The sequence below is a fragment of the Xenia sp. Carnegie-2017 genome, unplaced genomic scaffold (genome assembly GCF_021976095.1).
Source record: "Xenia sp. Carnegie-2017 unplaced genomic scaffold, XeniaSp_v1 HiC_scaffold_21, whole genome shotgun sequence".
NCBI classification, from domain to species: domain Eukaryota; kingdom Metazoa; phylum Cnidaria; class Anthozoa; order Malacalcyonacea; family Xeniidae; genus Xenia; species Xenia sp. Carnegie-2017.
This window is the reverse complement of record NW_025813484.1, coordinates 6,984,799-7,006,492: the sequence shown is the minus strand read 5'-3', so window position 1 is coordinate 7,006,492 and position 21,694 is coordinate 6,984,799. Positions and strand designations below refer to the sequence as shown.

The window sequence follows — 21,694 nt, the reverse complement described above, 5'->3', positions numbered from 1 at the left end:
TCGCTGAAATCATAGAACTCAAGAGAAGGTACAGAATTCCGTTCGACCAATCATTGCTCAAATGATGCTAAAAACAAGACAGACAACACATTGACTAATTCCTGTAAAGTAAACTGTAAGCCATCGCTGAAATCAAAGAACTCAAAAGGAAGGTATAGAATTCCGTTAGACCAATCATTGCTCAAACGATGCTAAAAACAAGACAGACAACATATTGACCAATTCCTGTAAAGTAAACTGTAAACCATCGCTGAAATCAAAGAACTCAAAAGGAAGGTATAGAATTCCGTTAGACCAATCATTGCTCAAACGATGCTAAAAACAAGACAGACAACACATTGACCAATTCCTGTAAAGTAAACTGTAAACCATCGCTGAAATCAAAGAACTCAAAAGAAAGGTATAGAATTCCGTTAGACCAATCATTGCTCAAACGATGCTAAAAACAAGACAGACAACACATTGACCAATTCCTGTAAAGTAAACTGTAAACCATCGCTGAAATCAAAGAACTCAAAGGAAGGTATAGAATTCCGTTAGACCAATCATTGCTCAAACGATGCTAAAAACAAGACAGACAACACATTGACCAATTCCTGTAAAGTGAACTGTAAACCATCGCTGAAATCAAAGAACTCAAAAGAAAGGTATAGAATTCCGTTAGACCAATCATTGCTCAAACGATGCTAAAAACAAGACAGACAACACATTGACCAATTCCTGTAAAGTAAACTGTAAACCGTCGCTGAAATCAAAGAACTCAAAAGAAAGGTATAGAATTCCGTTCGACCAATCATTGCTCAAACGATGCTAAAAACAAGACAGACAACACATTGACCAATTCCTGTAAAGTAAACTGTAAACCATCGTTGAAATCAAAGAACTCAAAAGAAAGGTATAGAATTCCGTTCGACCAATCATTGCTCAAACGTATATAAGTAATCGAGCAACTATCTGCAGTTAAAATAGACTATACAATCATGCGGAATATGTCAGAAAATAAGAGAAATAGATGGTCTTTTACAGATATCTAGATGGTAAGACAAAACATATGTTTGTCCATTCATTATCTATGTCCTTGTCTTTTTTTTGACATGCAGCGCTTCCCAGAACATTGATAAAATGATTGCAAGCGCGGGGGTATTCCAAAAAAAAGGAAAATATAATCTTTTTTGAAGAGGGGTTACACCGAGTTTCCGTATTGTTCCTAAGTGTCACCAAAGGTTCACCGAAGTTCCACATCGATCTTACGTGTCACCAAAGCAAAGCATCATAGAAACCATCATTGTTCCTTTATGCTACTACTGCAAAGCATCGCAGAAGCTCCAAATTGTTCGTAGGTGCCACGGTAGCAAAACCTCGAGGACGATCCTAATTGTTCCTGCGTGCCATCAAAGAAAAGCATCGCAGAAGTTCCTATGAGTACGTGTGCCACCCCAGCAAAACCTCAAGGATGATCCTCATTGCTCCTACGTATCAACAGATCAGCAGTACCATTGTCAGCCATTGCTGGTTTTACGCCCCTTCAACACAATCAGAACTTTTTAATGGTTGGAAATGATCCAGAAGGTTAAGCCACGTATATAAATGATTTTAGAACAATTTGAGTAAAGAAATTTTCCGTTCATGTCAACTTTTCATAGTCGGCTATGAGTCTTTGATCTTCCTGCTCAAGTCGAAGAGCATACTCAAGAATATTAGTACACCAGTACCGCCACAATGCATTAAAACCTCCCATTCCAGACTCTTGAAGAGCATATTCTATCACATTCTAAAAAGCAACAGACGTAGCTAGTATATCATACATCCTAAAATGCCGTACCACGAAAAAAAACAACCAATCACAACTCGAAAAAAGATAGATGTTGGTACGTTATATCTCATGTCTGGTACATCCCTAATAATCTTCCCTTCAATCCACAATTTTGCAGGAGCATGATAATCAAGCATACAAAGAAGGGTTTATCCAATTTAACATGAACTATTCTTTATTGTATTATGCCTTGACTTCTAGAATTCGAACAAAGCTTGACGGTATTTTTGTAATCATCACCACGCGCCCGCTTTACAAATGCTGTAACCAGTGCTGTGCACCGGAGTACCGGAGGCCGTAGTTAGGCCGGAGCTCCGGCTATTTTTGCCTGCCGGATCCGGATTTTGTTCATCTCCGGCAAAACTCCGGTAGGAGTTGTTTGTGCTACAAAATACTGTCAGACTTCGGTAAACGTATCCGATAAAAATGGTAAATGATAAAAGTGCATCCACCTTTTTATGTCGGAGTAGCCAAGTTACAATATTGAAAGAAAATTTCAACGGTTTTTTTTTAAAATTATCAACATCAATTTTTGCACAGAAAAACCGCGTTTGCTCTGGTAAACATATGTACACACTGTCCGGGTGAAGTTGTGTCCAAAGCTTCGATTTCGTTTTCATAAAGTATTCTGTCTATGTCGTTTGGATAGTCCATCAAAACCTAAATTTTTATTTGTGTGTATAAGGCCAAATTTTGGAACATGACGTCTTACCAAAAAAAGCACTATAGTTAGGCAATGTCACACATGAGAATCACGTGACGTCAGAAGGGCTTAGAACGTCACACATGAGAATCAGTAGTGTCAAAAATGTATCTTTTTCACGTTATTGGTGCAAATTATTTGCATAGGAGACAGGCCAAAAACCGACTTTCGACAAAACTAAAATGAGCTTCATCGGTCATATTTTGACCGGACATTTCAGCAGTTATTTTGAGACTTGCATTTACACGAAAATGCAAAACAATTTAAAACATTTCTACGTAAGAACTTACAGGAAATCTGGATTCTCTTTGTGACGCTTCGGCATCGGTTGCAATTCGTAGAAGCCTTGTAAAACGTTTGTAAAAATCACCCAACACATCACTTAATACATCCAGCGTTGACTCGTGAGCATCTTGTTGAAAATAAAAACCATGAAATGTTGTGACACATACAGTACGTGTAAAAACAAATGGCTGACGCTTGATTTCTCCACGAGAAACTTACTTTCAAAACCGCAGTGACAACAAATAGCTGCAATAGCTTTGTATGAGAGATATCTCAATGAATCGGAGTCCAGCTCGACTGGACTGTGGCCACAGCCAGTGATAAATGGACTGAAAATGATGAAGGATCAAAAACAAAGATAATGTCAACGAATAATAATGAATTTGAATCCAGTAAGGTAAGGTTTAGAACAGGTCTAGGGGCAGACTATTAAAGGAACAGAATAAAAAATTAACGAGAGGGAATAAAACAATGAAAGTTTCACAGCAGAAGAAACATAATACAAAAGGGACACTGGAAGAAAACAGGGTAAAGCTAGTAAGCTCTGACGCACCAGACTTATTTTAAAGCATTTAAAGGAAAGAGTTTTATAGGCATATGATAAAATATCGCTGGAAGAAAGGTTGGAGGACACATTGAATTAGAACAAGAACACAATGTGAGATCAAGGAACTAAGAAAGATACATACTTTAAGTCAGTTGGGATAAAAATATTTGAGTTGAAGTTGAGGGAAATTGGCTACCACCCGTTTTAGGGTATAAACCTAAATGGAATCGGGCAAAGTGCATTTTTTTATTTATGCACAAACCTTTTTTCATCAATCTCGGGAGGATTTAATAAAAAACCTCTTTGTCTTTGGGCAACATGAATTCCATTTTTACCACAATAGGATTTTGGTGGCAAAGGTGCCGCAGGTAATTGTGGAAGATTTTCATTTTTCTAAATCATGAAGAAAAGACAAAACAAGAAGTTATTTAACAGGCCTATCCTGAAGGGATGCTACAGTTTTCTTAAAGGGAGTGGCAATTAATGCTTTTACTGATCTCTATTTTGATTTATTAAATAGTGCTATAACACATGTCAAGTATGTATTCATAACAAACTGATCTGTAGAGTTTAACTGTAATAATTGAACATCATGTAAGTTGTCAATAAATTGCAGAGTGGAAATTCCCTTAAGGATTCCGAAAGGAACTTCTATATTAATGATGACTGATGAGAGTTATGTTGCATCTGAATATGAATGAGAAAAACCAACAAGTTATATATCAATATTTGGGCATATAGGAAGGAATACAGAATTCTAAAACCCTGGTTTATTTCAAGTGAAGTTAAGACTCTGATTTGATAAGTTTCTAATGATCATGAAGAATGAATTTGCAAGAATAAAGGTACATATCAATAAGTGATGTAAACACAGTATGTAGCAAATATTTTAACATTTTTATGGCAAAAAAATTCTATTGGATTTTCCACAATATACATGGCATGTGCACATCAATTTGCATCCATCACAAAATGACATACATTTCCTCCAGCCTGTTGATGCTGGGCAGCCATCTTCATCAGCATCATTTTCCTAATATGGTGTTTGAGCTCGATACTGTGAAGCAGCAAGTTCTGTCCATGTTTGTCAACAGGAGGAGCAACAGACAACTGATAAGCATCCTCACTGGATAAAATTGATAATACTTCAAGCTTAACATGTTGCAACCTTAAATTGTGAAATTTTCAAAACGGCTGCTCAAAACCCAACAAACACTATGCCTGTATTTCAAAAATTTCATTCACACTCTCACTGCGACACAGAAATTGCACTCACACAAAGTCAATAGATACCTTAATTTAAAGATGCTTAAAAAGGAATTCGTTATTTTCAAAACTTAGATCGGTTAAGCAATGTGAAGAACTATGGTGAAAATTTCTCAGTATGGTCTTAGTTGCCATTAGCTGGATTAGAGTTTATGCAGTTCTGTGGTAAGTGACTACAGAGCCTTTTTTCATTGAATGGAGAAAGATATATTGACTGCCAATTTTAGTGGATGGTTGGGGGTAAGGGGTACAAAATACATTAAAAATATTTGAAATAGTGGGAAAATTATTAGGGTAGGGGTATATCGCAGTAAATGATATTGTAACACGTGACTTTCAGCAGTGGCATAGCAAACTTGAGAATTGGAGGGTGTTGCACATATTCATACATATGTTGTTCTGATGTAATAAATTTTTTTCTAAGCATTAAAACATTCATATATGAATATTGCCCCCCCCCCCTCCCCTTCCAAATAAACGAGTTTCCAACGCCAGACTTTCAGCCAATGGACCAAATTCAAATACTTACTCATTTGTTTGATGTTCTTGCAAATAAATTTGATGAAGTTTAAAATCAGAGCATTCTACAGCTTTTGGTTTGAATAATTCTTCATAGTTTACAGCGCTTTCGGTATCATTTTCTTCAACCACATCTCCCCAGTAAGTTTCTTCGTTCAATTCCATTATACCACAGTATTTATGAAAATGGTGGAAAATTCAAAATTGAAAGTCGCACCTCGACTATTGTACATCGTCGAGATTGCCAAAAGTTTCACAATCAGTCAAAGAACGGCAATTTATATATTTTTTATTTATTCATACCAAAAAGGCAATTTTTGCCCTTCTATCCAATTAGTTTACAAGTGAAATACTTATGAAATTGTTGCTAAATGAGTTAAAAAAATGAGAACAAATTAACAAAACTACACTTTATCTACTTTAAAATATTAAGCCACGTGATAATGTCATTGTGAGTGATGCAAAAGCCGTGTGCCATAACGTGCGTTACGAAAATACATGTTGAACTCGCAGCAGATTTCTACTTCTTTGGAGGGAAAACATTTTTGTCAAATGAACCCATCATATTTCCAGCTGGTCTATAGCGACCCACAATAAAAACGCTGTTTCCATCCGGTGACTTGGCCCAGCCCATACCAACTTCCTTTGAATCTTTCCACACAACCTGAAAAGAAAAGGTATTTGTTGTTCATTTTCGTCATTAGTGAAAAATATGTCCGTTAAACGTTTGTGATTTGTTCGCCGTAGGATAGGCCGGGATTTAAATTATTTAGAATTATGAACAGCGTCTAAAAAGACGAAATGGCGTTTATCTTTAGTTAAACCATAGTTATTAAGGTAAACCTTAGTTCTTTACTTGTGTTTGAGTAAAGTCAACATGGCGTTTACGGTTAACATATGAATTAATTAATACCTGAGTAAAATGACCCGTTCCGCTTTTGAAACCTGGATTGCTGTATTTATACTTCTTTTCTTCGCTGTACCACATGTCTACTGAATCTTTGCCAATATCACCAAATCTGAAGATTTAAATTGTTCTTGCTAAAAGTTTTTGCTTAAAACTTTGTATTCCCTGACGGTCAACTGCCCCGCTCTCCCTCGAGATTTCAGTCAATAAGTTGTTTTGTCATATACCAATTTTCAAAGAGAATAATACATAAATGAAAAAATAAAAAATCCGAAGAAACTTGTATTATAAATGATAAACATGTCTGGATTCAAACATATGAATATAGAAAATAATAGTATATAGAAAATAATTTGGAAAAATTCCCGCGCTTTAGATGTCCAACTAGTGCATCCCCCCTGTTTTCGGGGCAGTAACCACTTGGGAAGAAACAGCTTGATTTCTTCACTCTCACGTGACACACTCTCGACCAATGAAACTATATGAAAAATGAACTTTAAACATCAGGCTGAAACAATGTTCTTTGGTACTAACCTGCCACCAAAATATGCCAAATTTTCACCATCTCCTTTGCGCTCTCCTGATGATGCATGTTGCATGGTATTTTTGCGGGCAATCTTATCGGCCCAAGTTTGAGCATCACGGGCAAGTTCATTGCTCCAACGTAGGTCAGGTACTTGATGTAAACGACGGTAATGATTGTGCTGCTTCAAAGCCACTTCTTGAAAAGGACCAGATGGTTTCGCATTGGCAGTGTTTGCTTGCGGCCTTCCAGACGCTTTGTCATCCTTGTCGTTGATTTGAAGAGACTTGAACTTTTTTGAAGGGTCGTCATTCTTCAATTGACTACCTGATGTTGTTGTATAAGTTGTTGTTGTTTTGACCGTTCTTGTGCCTTGTGGAGTATTTATTTTTGTTTCTTTAGCAACAACGCGTGTCTGTTGCCGTTTCCCATCATTCTTTTCGCGCGATGTTGTCACTATGCGGCTGTGTTGCTCTTCACCACGTGACACATCGATGTTTTTCACGAAAAGCGGTGGATCTTTTGATTTGCTGGATAGAAGTACGGATCAATGATCAGTGCAAGGGAGAGAGAGTGAGAGAGCGCTCTCAGTCATTAAGCATAAAAGTATTGCCTTGTGTAGCACTTAAATGGTTTAATAATTGTTGAAAAAAAACATACTTCTTAAAGACGTTCGCTTCGAAGTCTCCCATCATATTTCCTGCAGGACGATAACGAGCAACAGCATATGTGTTCTTCCCATCTGGTGTTTTCACTCTTGCCATCCCTAGTTCCTTTGAGTCCTTCCACACTACCTATGGACAACGCACAAGGAATCAAAATAAAGCGTATTTATTGTAGGCATAAGGTGTTCTATGGCGTTCCCATGTATTCACAATCGCGCTTCCAGTATTGACAGTCATTCATAGATTTTGATATTTTCGTCGTATGATCAAGTTTTGTGAAGGTCTTTAATGAGAATATGTTTAAATACAAAGTGTTCGTAGCTGTATCTATTTTTTCGTGCTCCTGCGTGTATCCACGAGTACACTACCGGTTCAATAAGGATAATTGCGATTTGTGAGTGTCATCATGAGTGACTTTTTTGAATTGCAACAAAAGGCAGTGAAACACGTGACGTGTTATGTTCACACACACACTGCAGAAACAATATATGTAGATTTCTGAAGAAACGACTGATAATGTTCTTAAATTTACATAGCAGGACTATCACACACACGCTGCAGAAACAATATAGATTTCTGAAGAAATGACTGATAATGTTCTTAATTTACATAGCAGGGCTAAACTTGTTGCCTGGCGCTACTAAATGACGCTGCTAATTGTGATTAATCGTTTTTTGAAATCTGTGATGGATATATACATTTCCAATTAAAATATGATGTAAAATGGGATGAAATTTAGCTTCTATGTGGATAACAAAACTCGATAAAAAAGACAAGGCTACATATACTCGTTGTCTTTTCAGTATATTTTGTGCTTTTATTTCTATTATTACATCGGGGAATGTTCGTTCAATAAAATTTCTTCCTTGCAAGTTCAGAGCATTATTGTTATTCATTTCTACACAAACATGCCATGACATAGTGATGTAGCCAGCCCCAAGTTGGTCATGCCATGTAAACTATTGTGAGTGAATAGCAAAATATTTACCATGGCACCGATTAATGCGCTTTGAGATACCTACACATGTTCAAATTACTTTTATGAACAGACATATCTCAAATACAAAATTTCGTGTACAAAGTGCCATATCAACATTTTTGTCGTACATGTAAGCTGTTTTAAAATGCATTTTTTAAATTAGTTTGTAACGGTTAAATACCTGGTTGGTAAGGCTTGATAACATCTTTTCAAGTTCACGTTCCAACTGGGCAAATGATGGTCGATGTGAAGGATTTTCACTCCACGTTTTCAACATCATTTCGTAGCTGAACAACAACACCAAATAAGGCACATTAGTTACATCCTGGTACTCAAAGAAGGATCACAACAACTCCCGTATGAAATCTACACTCACATTTGATAAGGGCAATTTTCTGGTTTTTCCATCCTGTAACCGTTGTTTAAGAATTCGAATAATTTCTCTACTGGAATGCCGGGATATGGTGATCCACCTGAAATGACAAAAAATATATCGTTTTTGAATTTTGATCGAAGACAAAAAAAACGAAAGAGGTCATTTAATTGAATACTTAAGGGTACTTATGCAGTGGCGTAAGAAAGAAGTATTTTTTCAGGGGGGCACAACTCAGCATCATAGGTGGTAGAGGACTACAGATATAAATTGTAAATATAGATAAAAAAAGTCAACTTTTACAACTGCAATATACATGTGTGAAACTATATCAATCAAGGGTAACGTCTCAACATAATATCCCCTTTTGGGGAGCGTACCCCCTCCCACCGCTCTTACGCAACTGTTATAATGTCAAATGAAGTATTTTTCACGTCATTTGCTGTTATTGAGAAAAAGCCAGTGAACTGTAATATAGTAACCGGAAAGCTAACTCCAAGATTATGGCTGGAGGTCGTTTTGAAGCTACGTACGTACGATACATCAGCTACCTACGATGCCTTATAAGCGAATATTATCATGGCCATTTGTGCTACTTTATTTTATGTATATCACTGTTTATTTTTTAAAATAATATCATGGAACTTTTAAAAACGAAGAAAAAGAGGCATCAGTATTGGCTTCGAAGATGGCAGTTGGCGTTCCAGTTAATATTACAGTTCATTGAATAAAGCAGAATGTTAAGAAAAGTGTAAAGGTAAATGATGCCATTACCTAGTGTGAATATCTCCCATAGAAGAATACCAAACGCCCACCTGTAGAAAATACAATTATCAATTCATTACTTCGTTTAGATTATTATAAGTATTTTATGGATTCACCATCAACAACAGTTAAGATAACTAAACATAAATATGAACCTATAGCTCCCTCTCGACTCGGTAAAGATGGATAAGGTTGAATAAGTCGATATGGGTAAGTATTTTACAACATGGTAAAGAGTTCGCACTTTTACGTACGGTTCACACAAGGGTTCGCAGTCATGCTGTACATGTTTGTTTCGGGTGGGTTTAAAATATTCTTATATTAGAAATATACAAATTTATTGTAAATGTACTGATTTATTATAAGCATACTAATAAAAACTCACACATCGCTCTGTATGGTATAAACTCGGTCTAATAGTGCTTCGATTGCAAGCCATTTGACTGGCAGTCTTCCCTAAAATCAAGAAGAATAAATTGACAATGAGCGTTTGATGTACGAACACAAATAAGTACACACTTCGTGTTATGAAAAAAAGAGAGATCAGTGTCAAACGACGCTAATATTCCTTCAAACTTACGTCGGTTGTTATTCTGTAGTAATCCATGCGCGTGTGACGAGCCAATCCGAAGTCTGCAATCTTCATGACGTAGTCTTCACCAACTAATATATTTCTTGCAGCTAAATCTCTGTGAATACACTGGAAGAGAACATACGATATAAATACAACATCGTACCACCGTGTTCTGTCTTGACCTAAGATTTTAATAAAATAGCACAAGTTACCTTTCTTGCAATCAAGTGTTCCATTCCTCTCGAGATTTGAAAAGCAAATGATATGAAATCTCTTGTCGTGACCGGTGCCAGATTGCTGTTAGGATCGCATGGTAATCTTGCGTTCAGCACTGCAGGTCTGCGATTTCGAAGAAACTCTCGAAGATTGCCATAAGGTGCGTACTCAACGACCATGTACAGAAAATATGCCCCTTTGGTAACAAGATACAATCATCGTTTGTAAGAGTACACAATCATTGTATGATAAAGCATTACATCACAAACTACAAACATACGGAAGATCATCTCTATATTGGCGGATTTTCATATTTTTCTTTATTTACAGGCATATAACGCTTACCAAAAAAACATCAATGTATATTATCTCCAGTATGTTAGTAGGTATTCTGGGATTTTATCATGCAAATTCTGCAACAGACAAAGGGATATTACCGTTCTGCGTACAACAGCCAAGAAAATTTATAATATTCTTGTGACTGCCGATCCTTTTCATTGTTTCAATTTCGGAGACGAGATCGGCAAGCTCCACTTTGGTCGCATCATCTAAGGAAAAGAGAATTTCAATTCAATTCACTCTTACCCTCTTCAACAGTCCTGAAGGGTTGGGTATCGACCTAAATGATCAGGGTTTATGAGGCATAGGTTCGAAGTACAATGAGCTGAAGTTGTACTTCACCATAGAAATAATAAATCTGAAGAGCGAATACATAGTTAATCGCTATCCTCTGATTGAGCAAATCATTGGTAGTAATTAGATTTTTGGTACACAATGGAATGTTGAACGCCGGTGTAGATTATGTCAGCGGTTGACTAGAAGGGGCATGTTGGCGATCAGGTTGAAATTTAAAAGATACCTTCAATAAGTGTGCACTCACTTTTCAACATTTTGACCGCAACTGTGTGGCATTTTGGATGTCCAGGCAGATCAAATGCGTCGGCTTTCATTACCAACCCGAAGGCCCCTTCACCAAGAATCTCGTCCTTGATTGCAAGCTGACACTCTTCAATCTCCCATTCCTCGTCATAAGGAAGTTCAAACTCGCCTGCAAGGTATTTTGAGGGGGAAAATTAACTCGCCATACAAGAAAAAGCATGTTAAAATTGCGACGAGAGAAGCTTGTAAACTGGGTGGAACATAAAGATGGTCGGATATGATATACGCCCTGCAGTGTGTATTTTAAAACAAGCTTTGAGAGCTTATCTGACAATTGTAAAAGAAAAAGACCAGATATGGCAATTTTTTAAAAAGTTAAAAAGGATCAGCTTTGCTGCACCTTCGTTCAAATCCGCGTCAATATTTGATGGTAGTCTAGTCCGGTAACTGTTCTGTCTGTGCATCAAAGGCATCGTTGAACTGGTAAAACTACTCGACTCCAATCGCCCGTTCCTCTTCAGACCAAACACTTTCACCGAATCTTGCTGACCGACAAAAACATTAGAGCTTTCCTTGGACAAATCAAAACCACGCGAATACAACACCTTCTCAACAACTTTCTTCGATAGTTTCCGCTTGTAAAATACGATGCCAATGCTGACACTGATGAAAGTGATTAAGATGCAAACAGCAAACACTGAAATTGCTATAATACTTCTCTCTCCTATCGCGTTGGAATTGCTTCTCTTTTCTGGTGCAGTTGTAGGATTTCTTTTCACAACAAACCTATCATCCCATTCCTTCTCTATGAAAACATTAAATATATGATTTTCAGAAACATGCCTTTTCTTAATAAGAATCTCATTTTCAATACAAAAAGCATGCACTTGAGAAATTTAGAAGCTTAGCGACATAATGAGATAAATAGGATACCAGTGAGCACGGTCAAGTGTGCAGTTCGCCATCCCCTGCCTAGGTTGTTACTGATCAAACATGTGTACCATCCCTGATCTTTCTTCGTAACGTTGGTAAGCAATACTCTTCCACCATATTTGCCAGGCGCAACTTTAAACGATTGGTACTGAAGCGGGCTTATCATCTTGAAGTACGTTGAATTAAGCGAGGAAAGGTCCTTTAGCATTTGCAAATTTGGATAGCTACCACCTTTCCAAAACAACCATCTGTAGTCCGTTAGAATTGGACTGACGAGCTCAATGCACTGAAATGTTACATTTGATCCAATCTTTTTTGTGTAATTCTTAGGATAGTGATCTGATAATATAGGAGCGACCTGTGCTCTTTCTACGAAAATGGAAGCATTAGTATAAAAATTATTGTAGGAATAATATCAAGTCGAAAAGCGCCACACATGGTAATATCGTGAAAAGAAGATATTCAATTGCTTAAGTGAAAAATAATTTGCTGTTGTAAAATGGATACTCATTCAGTTGCTAGTTTTCAGACCTTTTACTTATAGACATTTCAGCTTACCAAGAATTTGCACTTTGAATCGCCGACTTGCATTCCCAAGCTTGTTTGTCACAAGACACGTGTATAAACCGTTGTCAGAAAGTACGGACATTTTTATTGTCAAATGCCATCTTGTGCTATTGAAGCTGATAAAAAAATAAGGAAAAAATGCACGGATAATTTTATTCGCAAGGTCTGAGGCAGGAGCAATGCTAGAAAGAATCAAATAACAGAAAAAAAGATCGCTGGGAATTTGCCTTATAAAATAGTTTAAAATTGGTATGAGTTGTGACACTAAGGGCATCTTCAAGCATTTTAGATTTTTCTATTTTACGCATAGAAAACAAACATAGCTAGATTAAAAAAAACACATGAAATGTTGAATTAGATGCCTTTCGTACTGAAATTTTGCCAGCTGTAAGCTTTAGGTCTACCGCCTTGATAGATCGCTTAATGCTCGCTCGCTGCAGCAGCAAAATGACTCCAATTAATTTGTTATTCAGTCAGTTCAACCATTCCACTTTAACAACGAACTTCCAAGCGTGGCACTTTTAAAGCATTTTCTCGTCAAAATTTGTATGATTGTTTCAAGGATACTGTTGTAAATTGTCATGTTATGTTGTGTAGTGTGTGAATATACTGTAGGATAAACTGTAAAATGTTAAGTCATGTATTACTAGACAAATAGGAAAATACGTATATAGTTACTAAACTGTGGTTTCAGTGGAAATCCTGTACGTAAATTCAAAATACTTAGGAACACTTTTTCTACCCAATGTGGCATTGCGGTAGGATGTAGGTAATGACGGTACTCTATAAACGGAATGGCGTGTTGCAAGTCATGCAAACGCCCAAAAATCATATCCTAATAATTATAATATAAATAAGAGCTTGCAAGCGTTGGTTCGGCATTCGGAAAAACAGACGTTGTTAGACGTACAAAAGTGATAAGTTGGAAGTCGTATCGCAGGAGGCGATAGCGTTTGAATAAGTTTCAAGTTTAAAGATTGACGTTTGTCCGTAATCTCAACGTTTCAATAACATATTTGTGTCGCATAGAACCAACGTTTGGTACTCCGTATCATAAATCGTGCACAAACCACTGTAAATATCCTATCAAGTGTTAAAATTATATATTCAAAATACAGTCCCATCGTTAGTGTGAAGTTTTAGAACAGTGAACCAGCACTTCGCGCAGATTGTGCGAAAGATACCCATACTTATAAAAACCATTGCAACAGGGACACAAGTTCTTGCTTACCTGGGATCTAACAGTCGATGTTGCACCGGCTTTCCATCTTTATACCATTTGTATCTGAGTGGGCGTTCACCGTCGGCGGGACATCGGAGTTTTAGGTCTATTGATGCTGGCCATGCAATGAACTTTTCCTTAGGTGGGGCCCTTGGGAACCAAGGAGGACCTTAAGAATAAACACAATATGTTTACATTTATGTTCAACTGATGAATCTGTAAATGTAAATCAGGTTTTCACCTACCCTGTCCCTTGATTCCTGGTGGTTCACCTGAAATAATGAAAATAAAATACATTACAAAACCATCTCTACGGCCAGGTCTAATGATTAGAAACTTTATCTTCTTCACACTCACCGCCAACAGTAAGATTGAAAAATTGGCTAGCACTCCCAAATTTATTTTTGATGACACATTTATACAAGCCAGCATCGTCTTTACTGACGTGCTTGATTCTTAGCAAGAGATTTTTAAAACGATATTTCTTGCTATTTCTTCGCTTTCGGATGAGCGTGTTGTTCTTGTACCAAAAAACTTCCCATTTCCATTTTTTCTTAAAGCTTTGTAACGTCGGCTTGAGACGAGCGGTGTCATCTGCTTCAACATCGACTATAATTATGCGTTCACCCTTTAAACGTGGTTTCTGGCCTGTCGACAACAAGCAAGAAAAAATATCAGCAACTCTTTTGCGCCATTTTGTGCAACAAAAATTATGATTTGAATTGGAAAATCATGAAACTATGACCAGCTGAAGAGCAGAAATACTTATATCGGTATATTTTCAATAGGTGATATCAATGTCAGTAAGTAATATTTTTGTGCATATAGCTAAATAAACCAAAAATTCGTGAAATATACTTATATAGTTGGACTTGACCGCATATTTTACTAAAGCATGATCGCGCTTCATTCTAGAAATTATATCAAGAGTACAACAGGTGTAGACTTACTGAAAAATCCCAACGTCAACGATACCAATGTGGCAAACACGATGAATGAGAGACGAAAACTTGTCAGATAACGTTCACCAGCCATCATCCAGCGATTTCAAGACTGGTAATCAAAGACTGCGTAATCCTTGCAGCTATAGTTCAACAAGACTGGTAATCAAAGACTGCGCTATCCTTGCAGCTATTGTTCAACAAGACTGGTAATCAAAGACTGCGCTACCCTTGCAGCTATAGTTCGACAAGACTGGTAATCAAAGGCTGCGGTATCCTTGCAACTATAGTTCAAACAAATGTGAAAGAACAATACTCATGGCAGAGAAATTACTGGTCAGACAAGACCTTTTTGACTAGATGCACGAAATACCGCGCGCACAAAAGCCCCGTTTTTTTGGAAGGAGCAGTTTTCAGACTCCTCGTGTTTCGTTTAAGAATGGAGCAGTGGATTAGTGACCATAACATCGCTATGTGGGAGTGATATTCGACATTTGTGATAATATATCAGAGCAGGTTAATCATGGAATGAAAATACTTTCCAAGAATCTTATGCATGTTTTTTTAATCTCCAAATAACAGAATTGTATTAACCATACAGCTACTTAGATTCTTCGAAATGTATCCAAGAATGCGCTATATTATAAATACTGGACGTACGCTACAAATTTCCGAAAATCCTGCCTTATACAAGAAGAAAAAAAAGTTTAAACTATTTGAATTCAATTCTAAGTGGAACATGATAAGGACTAATTCTGACGTACGAGGAGATTATTGACGCACTACCTTTTCTACGACAAGTTTAAATAAATATAGCTCTCTATATGTATTTTTTGTAAAATCTTCGAAAATACAAACGACCAAAATGCAGCTTTTTCATTATTACTTCATTCGTACAAGTTGCCATACAGCCATCACCTTTTTTACGAATGAAAACACTTGGTCTTGACCCCATGCATTGTAACCTGATGTGCTTGTTTTTACAAGATCCAAATGCTGATATTGTTTAAATACAAATGCAGGTTCTATTAATATAAGTTAGTAACTTGATATTATTGAAGCGCAAATCTCATTGAACGTGGTTTTGCTTCATTTTGAAAAGAGTGTTGTTGCTTAAAGTCAAACACAGCAAAAAGAACGCTACTGTTTCAGGAACACACAAGATCACCATGTATTTTACATCAAAAGCAACTTACTGATGCTAGCCATCATCGAAAAAACAAATACATTCTTGGTCAAAGAACAACTAATTTATATAATTTTCTTTCTAAACAGTAAACACCGCATTAGAAAGCTCTATCGCTCTTAAAAAGAAAATCAAAAACTTGATTTCACAAATAATTAGATTGTAAGTGGCAAGAGAAAGAGGAAGTCACATCTGCTCAGAATAAACTGGAATCCAATAATGTTAGTTTAATTTAATGCTCTTATCAGTCATAATGCATGCAGGACTGGTCGTGCTATGTAAGTATTTATCTTTGTTAAAACATTAAAGTTGTTATATCACGAATATTAGCCCCCCTTTTTTATGAGCTTAATTAAAAATTTGGGTTATTTGAAGAAATATGACATGTCGCTGGACGTAAACAGATAAATATAAGTTGCTTAATTTTGCCTCCAAAGTCAGGTACTATTTGCGAATTTTTTACGACGCCATATTGATACTTGTGACGTAGATAGTTGAACACGTCTGTTTCCGTCAATATAATATTATATTATAGAAGGTGATTTTGTTGTCGTTTTTCTTGTCTTAAAAACAAATAATGCCAGTATTTTCAATAAAATATTAAAAAACAAGTTGTCCGGAAAGTATGGCCTCAAATCAGTGCTCAGATAATTCGAATTCGATGTCTGAATGCGTATCTGATTCGAGCTCGGAATCCGTGGGTTATGTCGAGCATTTAAACGACTTCGCATATGACGATGAACCGCTAGCAGGAGATGGTGATGAAGTGCATACTCCAGATGATCCCGATGGAATTCTCCCTGCGACATTAGAACAACGAAGTGATGGCGTAATTCCACTTGGTGAATGGTAAGTTGTTGTTTTCTCCTGTTTGTAATATACATAAAGTTACTTTATAAACCAGAATGCTCCCACGTTTCAGGTGTAATTGTCAATGCTGTCATACCAATTTGTTAGAAGGCGCATTAGAATACAGATGCTGTAAGGAAATTGGACCAGCTTTGCAGAAAATGACATTCGATGGCAGTATTGAGAAAATATCATGCATAACACAGCATGCCAAATTTGGGCCTTTAGTTCATGAGGCTGTCGTTGAAAACGTCGGGCCACTATTGAGAGATAAGAATGGACGTGCTTATCGCCGCTAAGCATCACAATCATTAAATATGTAAGATTGTAAATTGTATGAGAAACAATGTTATAATCAACATTGTTTCATCAACAATAATTAGTCCAACCTTTTTATTTACTTCAGGTACTTGAGAGGTGTGGCATACAGATGGTTGATGCGATGGTTTTGTGGGTCTATGGGATGGGAGAATACTGGCCTTTACCTGCTTGTGTTTACCACTTTATTCGGAAAGCATATCCAAGTGGTAACACAACAGGTTACATACCATCAGAGGGCGATGATGGAATAGTCTTTAACTTGTGCACTGTAGAGACTGTTGACCTTCTTTGCTGAGTTTGGAATGGTCAGGAAATATGCCTAGATGAAACCAAATAGGAGATACATGGATGCACTATATAATTTGACATGCAGTTTAATGGTTTGAAACAAGAGTAAACAATAAAAACAAATTGGTGCAACTACTGAGAGGTTAAGCTGAAAGAATTAAATGAAAGAATATCTTTTCTTCAATGTCAGTCTGGGAAAAAAGACAAAAGAAAAAATACATGGAATTAAATCATAGCATAAATGTAAAAATGGAAAATAGCAAGCCGTTCAAATGGCGAATCGTTTGCTTCCCCAGTGCATACTTAAACATGCTCAGCTTCATCACTAGTAGATGGTACTTCCTCATTGAGAGAACATGTTTCCTTCAGCGATGGCTTATGGAGAGTATGTCGAATAATCTACAAAACTTATATCGAATTTACATATGACAAAAGAAAAATTAACATAAACAAGCGTAAACTTACTTGTCTTCGCTTTGATCGGTTATTTCGTCCTGTATGGTTCAGGAATCCCAGCCACGTCAATGGTTGGGATAGCATCTTTCTTCAACCTCTTTGAGCTTGACTTGCACGCTCAAATTAAGGTCAAAACAAGAATCTTCAAAATGCGCAGAACACAGACACGAGGTAGAGGAAGCCTCAAAACCCGGTCTATGTTTACGCACAAAATTTACTCCATTTTCTATGTCTTTGCGGCTCTGTTTCTTTTTAGGAAACAGATGCATCGACATTCCTTCGGTTTTGAATCATTGGCGCAACTAATTTGATTAGGTCCGCCAGCAACACAGTTTTTCTCCGCGTTTATTAAGATTACTAGTAGAATACGCCATGTTGATATATGTGTTCAACTTTCTACGTCACAAGTCATTAGCATACCGATCAAAAAGTTCGCAAAAAAAATGCTGAAAATCGTGACTTTGAACGTCCGTAAAATCACTTTTACCAATCCAATTTCAATTATAATTGCAGATTTAAAATCACTGAAACAAGGTCTTTCAATTTAGCTAATAAAAAAGGGGGGCTAAAATTCGTGATATAACCACTTTAATAGACTTGAAACCCTCAAACAATACATTACATCGTTCGCAAGATTTTAAAAGACAAAGCGCAATACAAACGAATCGTTATATTTTAAAACAAAACAATTTTAAGTACCTGTGGTATAAAGACCTTTCCTTGATGCCAGCTGTCGGCCTACTCTGAATGAGCACGTTTACACACATTCCAAAGAATCCGTATTGGCATAGAATAGAGAATAATAGAAGGGCAACTCGCGTCGGTAACCTTTGATGTAAGCGTGGCGCGCAGTTTGTTTCGCGCATACCGGAAATGTGACGGCCGCCATTACTCTGGCCAGTAAAGTGTACAACATTAACTATGAAAATATATGGAGTGGAAGCCGTAAAGTGGGTTAAAATGTAGATTTTTTGAGCTGTTGGCTGTTTTTGGCATCTTTTTGAATGAAATTGAAATAAAAAGGCAAGTATTTTGTATATATCATGTAACAAATGCATTTATTTAATATATTTATGGCGAAATTCAGCCGGAAAGCTTGAACAGGTTCTGAGATTCACAAGTCCTGAGGACTTAAATGAACTTGGATGTATTACATGTTAAATATATTATTGTGATATAAAAAGCTTTTGTTTTCAATTTAGCTTTATAAAGGACAAAAAATTATATGCACAAAGCCCTCAAAGGTATGTGACTTTAATGTACTTTCTGTCTTTCTTTTTAGGCCTGTTTTATACGTCGAATTTCCGTCGAATTTAATCTGTCGAATTTAATGCGTTGAATTTTATTCGACGGAAATGCGACGTATAAACCGATTATCTTCAACGCGTCGCATTAAATGCGACGCTGTCGTGTTACGCGACGAACATCCCTACCGCACCAAACGCGCGACAGCAGTTTAGACGTTGAGCTTCAGACGCGTCCATTGAGTTCTATAATAACTGGAGGGGAAACGTCAACAAAATTACTATAAATTATCAGCGCGCGGCCGCATGGTCAAAAACATGGCGGATTTTGCCACTGAGTCAGCGGAAGAGACGCGGCTCATAAATGAAATTTTTCGTTTCCACCTGGATTTACAACCACAATTGCGATTATAAAATTTCATGCCGCACAAAACTTTTAGAAATTTTTATTCAACATGCTGCAAACTTGTTTGGTATGCGGATGCCGAAGTAATGCCAGAAAGGAACATTTTCATGACACAGCAACGCAAGACTGTTCAGTGTTTGTTTGTCAATATTTTGAAGTGTGATGGCATATATTTTGTGAATTAGCTCCTAAGTTATAATTTCAGTGTTTCATCCAGTTCTTATTTGTTCTTTACCATCAAGACGAGGCAAAGCAACCAGTTTATCGAGATATGCGCATATTGTTAAACTCCTTGTCCGAGTTGAAATGGAGGATTTTTCATGATATTTTCTGAAAATTACAGCTATGCCAGACAGAGCTATTGAATCAAATGCAGTGCGGATTAATTAATGAACTTTGTACATGTCGTACAATAAAATACTCAGCTAGCCTGACACGTGACAGATTAAGGACAATCATGATGATGGTGTGTAAAGGTTTCTTTTATGCAAAGTTTTATAATACCATCTGGTAGTTTCAAATGAATTGTTTGTTATTATGTAGTAAACAGGTTAAAACATCAAAATCAAGATAAAATTGATACTGTTCAACAATGTGCTAAATTTTGTTTCTGCCTGAATATTTGTTTTCGAAATGCCATGACATACATGCGAAACATTAAATATAGTTAGTATTGCATCACTGACAAAATCCATACGTTTCATTCTCAGGTGATTAAATTACATAGATTTAATGGTTGAAATGAAGCCGAATGGAAGAAGCAAATTGATGGCAAAGAACTTTTATGTCTTTGAAGAATTACGATATCATTTTAAAAGAATGTATATAATGCAGTAAAGAAGTGACATCTGTTCAACATGAGACTTTCACCATGTATAGTTACTTTGTACAAAATACCATTTTAGATAGACCGATTTTTGTCATTCACTGATATTTTTACCAAAAGACAAAGAAAATTGCGCATAATGTAAAATTAAAAGTTTCATCAGTTGTTTGAACTCAGAAAATTAGCATAGGTACAGTAATTTGTAAGGACAAGAGAAAAGTAGCAAGAAGGTTGCATTTTAGAATTAACAAGTTCTGACATATAATAGCCATAATATTATAAATGTCTCGTACAATAACAATTATATAACATGCCAAATACCAATACTATAATTATTTAAACAGGTTTGTTATGCAGCAATACAGGCAAGTTATGTCAGAGAAACAATGCACTTTAATTTAAGAAATAGTATTTTTCAATGGAATTGTGTTCTGTTCAGCAGTAGACCATGGTTGTCAATAATAACCAGTTTCTATATCTGGCTCAAAAAGCAACCAGCAACATGATTTTCGAATTTCAAGCTCTTTGCTCTCTAGTTCAAGATATTTCATAGCCTTTCAGTAGATTATCAGAATATCATAAATACCTATAAGACACCTGCGAAATCAATCCCACCGAAAATATGTCACATATATTACAGTCGACTTAAGTCGGGTAATCCTTTTCAACTCTTTGGACATTTTAACTAAGATTACCCATCTATTTGAAAGACAGTTGCACCGCCGTTAACAGTAAAACAAAACACAGTAATGCGCATGGATCATGCACAAAGCTAACTATCATTATTGACAGTGAAGAATGCGTTTGATATTTAATTTAATATAAAGCAAGCATTACTTGACAAATATAATACGAGCTTTATTAGTAGATTTATTCTCATTTAATGTACTATTTCATTGTTCCTGAAGCATTATTTTCAATATTTTATGTTTATGGTAACGTGATTGTTTTCGCTGGTTGTCATTAATATATAATAGAGATCTGGATTAGGAGCGAGCCAAATTTTCAAGTGGTTTGAAATCGTTATTATTGCCATGTTTTGATTGACAGGTCCAGGCCCCTGCCCCTCCAGGCTTACTACTGAGCCCCAAAAGACCTGAGCAAAGGGCCTGGACCCCGTGGTCAAAACATGGCGGTAATGGCGGATTTTGGCTGTCAAAACTTCCACTTTGAGAAAATTTTTAACATCTGCCCCTCCCGAATGCGGATCTCTATTCTGCGTATATAAAAACAACCAGCGAAAACAACCACGATACCGTAAGCATAAAATATTGAAAATAATGCTTCAGGTTTTGTGAAATAGACAACACATTTAAATGAGGTAAATCTACTGTAAAATAACGTATATTTTGTCAAGTAATGCTTTAGCTATATTAGAAATAAATATCAAACGGCATTCTTTACACTGTCAATGTGTTGTTGTTTAATGCATAATCCCATG

General features: G+C 36.5%; 2 protein-coding genes across 2 annotated transcripts; both read right to left on the bottom strand.

Annotated features, from left to right (window-relative positions):
- Positions 1-898: 898 nt before the first annotated feature.
- On the bottom strand, positions 899-5,321 carry LOC124444770 (STAGA complex 65 subunit gamma-like). Its single transcript, XM_046995425.1, has 6 exons — positions 5,144-5,321; positions 4,330-4,474; positions 3,611-3,741; positions 3,021-3,130; positions 2,807-2,928; positions 899-1,771 (listed from the first exon to the last, which is right to left on the bottom strand). Exons 1-6 carry the CDS (start codon positions 5,296-5,298, stop codon positions 1,625-1,627), a joined length of 810 nt encoding a protein of 269 aa, XP_046851381.1. The 5' UTR covers positions 5,299-5,321; the 3' UTR covers positions 899-1,624.
- Positions 5,322-5,406: 85 nt separating this feature from the next.
- On the bottom strand, positions 5,407-18,537 carry LOC124444763 (fibroblast growth factor receptor 2-like). The gene is made up of 20 exons (XM_046995416.1): positions 18,477-18,537; positions 14,687-14,820; positions 14,094-14,384; positions 13,982-14,008; positions 13,746-13,905; positions 12,506-12,630; positions 11,948-12,316; positions 11,415-11,819; positions 11,016-11,183; positions 10,573-10,683; positions 10,132-10,331; positions 9,926-10,045; positions 9,731-9,801; positions 9,355-9,395; positions 8,584-8,680; positions 8,389-8,494; positions 7,224-7,357; positions 6,575-7,093; positions 6,047-6,152; positions 5,407-5,797 (listed from the first exon to the last, which is right to left on the bottom strand). Exons 2-20 carry the CDS (start codon positions 14,772-14,774, stop codon positions 5,654-5,656), a joined length of 3,282 nt encoding a protein of 1,093 aa, XP_046851372.1. The 5' UTR covers positions 14,775-14,820; positions 18,477-18,537; the 3' UTR covers positions 5,407-5,653.
- Positions 18,538-21,694: the final 3,157 nt, after the last annotated feature.